At 43.9% G+C, this 6274-nt stretch overlaps 1 protein-coding gene across 1 annotated transcript in view; it reads right to left on the minus strand.

The window, feature by feature from the left end:
• Positions 1-1171: 1171 nt before the first annotated feature.
• The window catches only part of LOC110322974 (cytochrome P450 4A10-like), a 12359-nt gene continuing 7256 nt past the window's right edge, over positions 1172-6274 (minus strand). Inside the window, exons 5-11 of the mRNA XM_021199966.2 lie at positions 5958-6189; positions 5420-5526; positions 5154-5344; positions 4920-5053; positions 3716-3780; positions 3499-3575; positions 1172-1515 (exon numbers count right to left, since the gene is read on the minus strand). Of these exons, the coding sequence (XP_021055625.1) occupies positions 1347-1515; positions 3499-3575; positions 3716-3780; positions 4920-5053; positions 5154-5344; positions 5420-5526; positions 5958-6189 (975 nt within the window). The 3' untranslated portion in view covers positions 1172-1346. The remainder of the gene's footprint in view (positions 1516-3498; positions 3576-3715; positions 3781-4919; positions 5054-5153; positions 5345-5419; positions 5527-5957; positions 6190-6274) is intronic.

The raw sequence follows: 6274 nt of genomic DNA on the forward strand, positions 1-6274 counted from the left end.
GTCGTGTCAAAGTTGGACAAGCCATACCAACAGATAAATAAAGAGCCCCAAGAAAAGGCATGAGAATCAGAGACTCACTCCCCCTCTTACATTCAGGAGCCCCATAAAAGGTCTGAACTGAAAGCTGTATTATACACGCAAAGGACCCAGTGCAGACCCATGTAGGCCCTGTGACTGCTGCTCCGGTCCCTGTGAGTTCATATGAGCTGACTCATTTGTTTTAGAGCACTTTGTTCTCCTGGTGTCCTCTATCTGTCCTGTCTCCCCAGCTCCTTCTGCCTCCTGCTCTTCTGTGTGCCCTGAGCTCTGAGCGGAGAGATTAGATGGAGACGTCATCTTTAGCGTTGTCTGTGTGCATGTCAACCCTTGTTTTTCCCTTTAGACTATTTAATTTACTTTGATGATATTATAGGGTAAAAGTCACAAACTATGAAGAACAGTTAACCTGTCATATTTCATCTTCTCTGGGTTAAGTGCTAGCCATGTATTTTCAATACTACACAGTACAGTTGGAAGAAGCATGTCTTTATTATCCTTCTAAAGGATGTTATCTTTGAGTGGTTTGGGAACACAGGAAAAAAATCTTAATTTTATTTACACTAAGTTTTATTTTATTTTTATTTTAAAATAAAATTGTAATTAAAAATACTTTAGTTTTTACTTAATTTTATTAAAGTAGATTCAAGGCAATGATTATACTTGCCAACTAAAGAAGCATAGAATGTGATTTTTACTTTGAAGTTCAGAATGTTTGGGCTGATTTAACTTGTCATTCATTAAAATAGTCCCTCTATGCTGTTGAAGATGTTTTACCTGTGGATAATGTCCACAGTTGGTTTATGTCAATTTTAAGAGATGATTCTTGATAATCATGATGGGATTTATCACTGCTAGTCACCTTGGGGTGGCCACCAGAGCTGAAAGACTAGAGAAAGGGACTGTTCCTGAGAGCTTGTGTGAGGTTTGCTCTTCACTCAGGGAGAGCATCTCTCACACCTCCCCACAGAAGTGTAACTATAAATCTGTGTTGTGTAAGCCGTGGAAGTGTGGTAGTTCAAGAGAACAAAGTAGGAAGTTGACACAAATAGGAAGAAGGGGAAAGTCAGGTAGAGGGGCAGGCTGGCCATCATTAGGACAGACAGACAAACTGTAGGGGAGCCAAGAGGGATGAGGCAGAGAAAAGGACAGAGAAACAGGAGGCCTGGAGACTGCTCAGCAGACAGAAGGGAAGAGAGGCAGGTGGGCTGATAGAAGTAAGAAGCAGAAACCCAGGCAGGGCATAGGAGCAGTGACAGATAGAATGGCAGGCAGCAGGCACTTGGACCCCATCATTGTCTCTAGTAGCACTATTGGAGCTTCCTGAGATGCAGATGGATCCCATTTGTGGACTTTAATACGAGCTGTTGAGTAGGGATGGGAACCCTGGTGGGATCTGGCAGCAGCTCAAATCGAAGCAGGGTTAGGGCCACAGCGACCTTCAGTGCATTCATGGCAAGTTGCTTCCCAATGCAGTTTCTGGAGGGGGAAAAAAGCCAATAAAAACACCAACAATAACAAAAAAACAAACCCAGAAAAACAAAAACAAAACAACAGCAACAACAAAATGGAATCCTGTTCTGTGCTGAGCTGGGAAAGGATCCTTCTCTCACCAAGACTGCCTTTCCCTCATTCACACATCCATCTCTGCTCCTGTGCTGTGACAAGGGCTCCCCCTCTCCCAGGACTAGTCTAATCCAGTGCTGATTTCAGAGGAGCGACATCTGTTAGGAGAGGACAGCATCTAGGGGACAGTCTAACAACATTTACCATCATACACTCAAGGTTTCGGTGTTCACTTCTTCCACTATGAGTTTTAGGTTTCCCCAGTAACACCAGTGGTCAGAGCTACCAAGGAAGAGGCAGAGCACCTTCCAAGGGGTTATGTGGTATGAAGGCAAAGGATTGACAACCATCAGAGGAGAACCAGATAAGACATCATTCTGGAGAGCTTCAAGCTGCCTCCCCATCTGTCTCCACCCAGTGTTCATACTCAGTCTTCCTCTAGCCCAAGAGCACATGTCATTTAATGCCCCTTCTTGAAAATTTGAACATTTTCTCCCAAACTTTTCTGGAATCCTTAAGTCTCCCCTTCTTAATGACCCTTCATGCTCTCCTTCAGGTAGAACAGTGTCAAAGAAACCAGGAGTGTGGCACTGTGCTCTCTGAGTACCTCTTTCTACCTCTTATCAGCTCTACTTTTCTCTGTTAGATTGTGTTATTGAGTTTGCTGAAACATCCTCTCTTAACCTCTGCCTGCATTTCCTAAAGGCTCAGCCAATGGCCTTCATGATTGTCTGTCTGTCTGTCTGTCTGTCTGTCTCTGTCTCTGTCTCTGTCTGTCTGTCTGTCTGTCTGTCTGTCTGTCTGTCTGTCTGTCTGTCTGTCTCTGTCTCTGTCTCTTTCTAATTCAGACATCCAATAGTCCATAAGTTCTTTATTCAAGAGCACAGGAGTGAGGGTGTAGGTCAGTGATAAGAATTAGTTTGTTTCCAAAAACTGTTCAATGAGCTACAAAGGTGTGAAAGACTGAGGAAATGATGTGTGTGATTCAAGTGTCAGTATCTTATTCTATGTAACATAAATGTGGTGTCACTGAATCAGGGGAGAACCCATTTCTCTGGGTCCCACTTTTAGGACACTCTTAGGAACTCAATGCCACTAATCAGCAGAAAATTGTCTAATGATAAGGCCATCTCGTTCTGACCCCTGACTTCATTCAAACATCTCTTTCCTTTCCTCTCTATCAGCCTTTCTCTTTTTAATCTAGTGTTCAGGGGTTGAAATGTAGAAAAGGGAAGGAGAAGAGTGTGTGCACACGTGTACTCAGAGGATATAAGTTCTAACAGAAATGTCAGCATATGAAGATCTCATTTTCCCTGTCAAGTTTTGATAACCAGGAACCTTGTAAAGGGTACATGGATATTAACACAGAGTTGAAGTTTAAGTTCAAGAGAGTGCTGACTCAGGTGTGATATACATTGGTGAAAGACTTTCCTAGAAGTACCAGGGTGGCTTTTCAATCATTATACTCAACAGTTGCACATGGCAAACATCTGGAAAGCAAAGTTTGGCAAATTAACCATTTGCTGCAGTATTCCAGCATTAGAGAACTACTCAAGATAGGTGCTGGCCTGATTCAAGAAGGTGTGAAGAGAGGAATCCTGGCAACTGAAAAAGCACATCACCTGAATTAAATTCATGTTACTCTGTCTCTACTGGGGAAGGACATAGAATAAAATATTGAGGGAAATCCAGTGACACTGAAACTGTCTGGCCTCCAAAAAGTTTCCTTGATTAATATTTCCACTGAGAGCACCTTTACACACACACACCAGCAACAAGTTTCTCTTCTAAGCACCAGCAAGCAAAAGCATGCTTGACTGGCACACATGAACAAAGAAGATCACCTATATAAGGTATAATCCACCTCTACCCCACTACCTACACAGAATGCTTTACCTTGATCCTCCTGAGAAGGGCAGGTAAGCATGGGTGTGTTGGACAGAATTCTTTGCAAACCGGGAAGGATCAAACACCTGCAGAGAGAGTTCCAAGGACAAAACAGGCAGTGGCTACACCCTTGTTCTTAACCTGTGAGGGACAGAATTCTCAGGAGAGACCAGGAAGAGGCACTGGAATTGGACTATGTTTCCCTCTGCTCTCCAGCGATGCCTACCTCTGGATTTGGCCACACTTTTGGGTTGTGGTGAAGAGCATAAAAGTCAAGCAGAACTGTGATACCTGTGGGGCAGGTGGGAGAGNGAAAATACATGGAATGAATGTCTGGTCTGATGGACAGCAGGGTCCTTGTATACATGAAAGACCTGGTTCCATGAATCCTAAGGTTGGTCAGCATGATCTTGTTGGGAAGGTGAAAGCAGGTGATGATGACTGTGAAATAAATGTAGGAAAGTATTGGAAACCCATTGTGAAGTCATTCCTAAGTGATCTCTCAGGTTTGTCAAATGCCTTCCACNCACTGGAGAACACAAAACAACTGACTGTGCTCTCTATCAACAATCAGAGGATACCTCAGACCAGAGCAAATACAATTCATGACACAGAACGGTCTGGTACCTTACCTTGATGTAGCCTATCTAAAGAACCACATCACACTCATGTCTATCTCATCTCTCCATCCTTTGCTTTATGGAAGTGAGAANTTTATAGCTCTAGTCATGAATTCACCTCCATTGGTTATGGGTGTTAAAGACCCTGAGGGTTGAGCCATCACTGTGCAAATGGATATGTTTTCTAATGAGTTCACCACAGAATCACCCCACACATTCAGCCTAGTGTGAGGAATGCTTGTAAGAGATGCAGCTAAGGAAGGAGAGGCCCTGGGTGCTAACAGAGACCACTGGGTGTTGAATCCTCAAAAGATCAGTGGTTGAGAGTGCTGTTTACTCTTCCAGAGGGCTTGGGTTCAGTTCTCAGCATCCACGTGGCGGGCATCTGACAGCAGTTTATGTTTTCAGTATCAGAACATCCAAAAATCACTCCTGGACCTCATTGGCACTCCAAACATGTTNTATACAGACATGACATGCAAGCAAAACACCTATCCACATTAAGAAAAACAAATAAAGAAATGNGATTGTATCTCAGAAGAAAGAAATATCANGGAATCTGAATAAATAAAATCTGACCTGTTGTCACAAAAGTGTGGATTCCAAACCATGAAAGTGTGGTTATTGAAAATTAATAATACCATTTCTAATTAAATACAAAAATACATGCTGTTTTTTCCATGACATCTGCACAGGTTCACTTACAAGGAGAAGAAGATTTAATGAATTCAGATCTNGAGAAGCACACATAAACTTCTGATCCTTCTTTGTCCCCAGAAAACTCAAGTCATTGAAGGTAAGCGCTCATACCTTTAGGTAAGGAACGTCCATCGGGGAAGGTGACAGGTGTGTTGAGCTTTCTGCCAACAGATGGTACTGGTGGGTAGAGCCTCAGGGCCTCCTTGATGCACATGGTGGTATAGGGCATCTGGTGCAGGTGCCCCCTGAAACAAAGTCCATCCTGAAGAGTAAGCTGAGCCTGAGAGAGCTAGAGACTCCCTATACCAAGACAGTGTTTTATTTTGTTCTTGAGTTCCCACTCACCATGTGATGGGGGATCCATCCNCAAGAAGGCTCTGGACCTCCTCTCTGCATCTCTGCTGGTGGTCNGGATGTGNAGCCAAAGAATAGAAGANCCAGGAGATCCCACTGGCNGGTGTGTCATGACCCCCAAACATGAATGAGTCTACCTCAGCACGCAATGCTTTGTCAGACAAGCTGCTCCCATCGTCCATCTGGAGAGGGAGAGAGCAGTCTTTGTCACTTAGTTTAATCCCGGGCAGTCTCAGGACTCAAGTCTACCTACTCACTCTGGAGAATAGAAGGATGTCCAGGAAATCCAAACATCTCTTTCCTCTGAGCTTCTCCATTGATTTCTTGTCCTGTAGCTGAGCCTTCCTCAGCTTGACAACTCGGTCTGTCCCATGAAAATGGGTAAGAGACAGGAATGAGAACTTCAATAACCCTCAGCAGGTCTGTGACTTCCCCAGTCCCAGTCTGAGTGCTCTACAGAGGTCAGGAAGCATATAGAGGCAGAAGTGTCACAAGTCTAACACCATCTGAAGGATGTTTAGTAGTCCTCTCTGGACCATGGCTCATTCAGTGTCTGCTTGAGTTGCTTTAATGGGCAGTAAACAGCATCNCTAAAATNGTGGCAGAGGTGATCCTTCCCAGACTTTCAGATGCTCTCCCTTCTCTAGTACCAAGACTGATGCAAGGGAAATACCCAGGATGAATGCATATGAATCTTTTCTGAATGCTTCAGGCATTGAGCCTACCTGAGAAGTCATGGCCAGTTCATTTAAGCGGAACCTGTTAAAGGAGCTGAGAGAAAGGAGAAAACAAAACCTGTGTGTTCATGGGCAATCTGACAGGCAGATTTGGTCCTTCGGCTATGGGAAGTCAGGTTGTAGATAATGTCATTGTGGAGGAAGACATTCTTCATACGGGAAGTCANNAGGTTGTTCAGNTCACTAACAGCCTGGAGGTAGGCCTGAGAACTCCTGAGGNAGAGGATACAAAACAGGCTGGTAATAGGAACATCTGCTATGGAAACAGAGTTGAATTTTGGTGAGGATTCCTAATAAGAAGGTTGTAGAAGCAGCAGCAAGGCACACATCCTTTCACTGTTATAGCCTGTGAGTGGGGTATATGACTAGGGCAGT

Source organism: Mus pahari, chromosome 6, assembly GCF_900095145.1.
Source record: "Mus pahari chromosome 6, PAHARI_EIJ_v1.1, whole genome shotgun sequence".
In the NCBI taxonomy this organism is placed as follows: domain Eukaryota; kingdom Metazoa; phylum Chordata; class Mammalia; order Rodentia; family Muridae; genus Mus; species Mus pahari.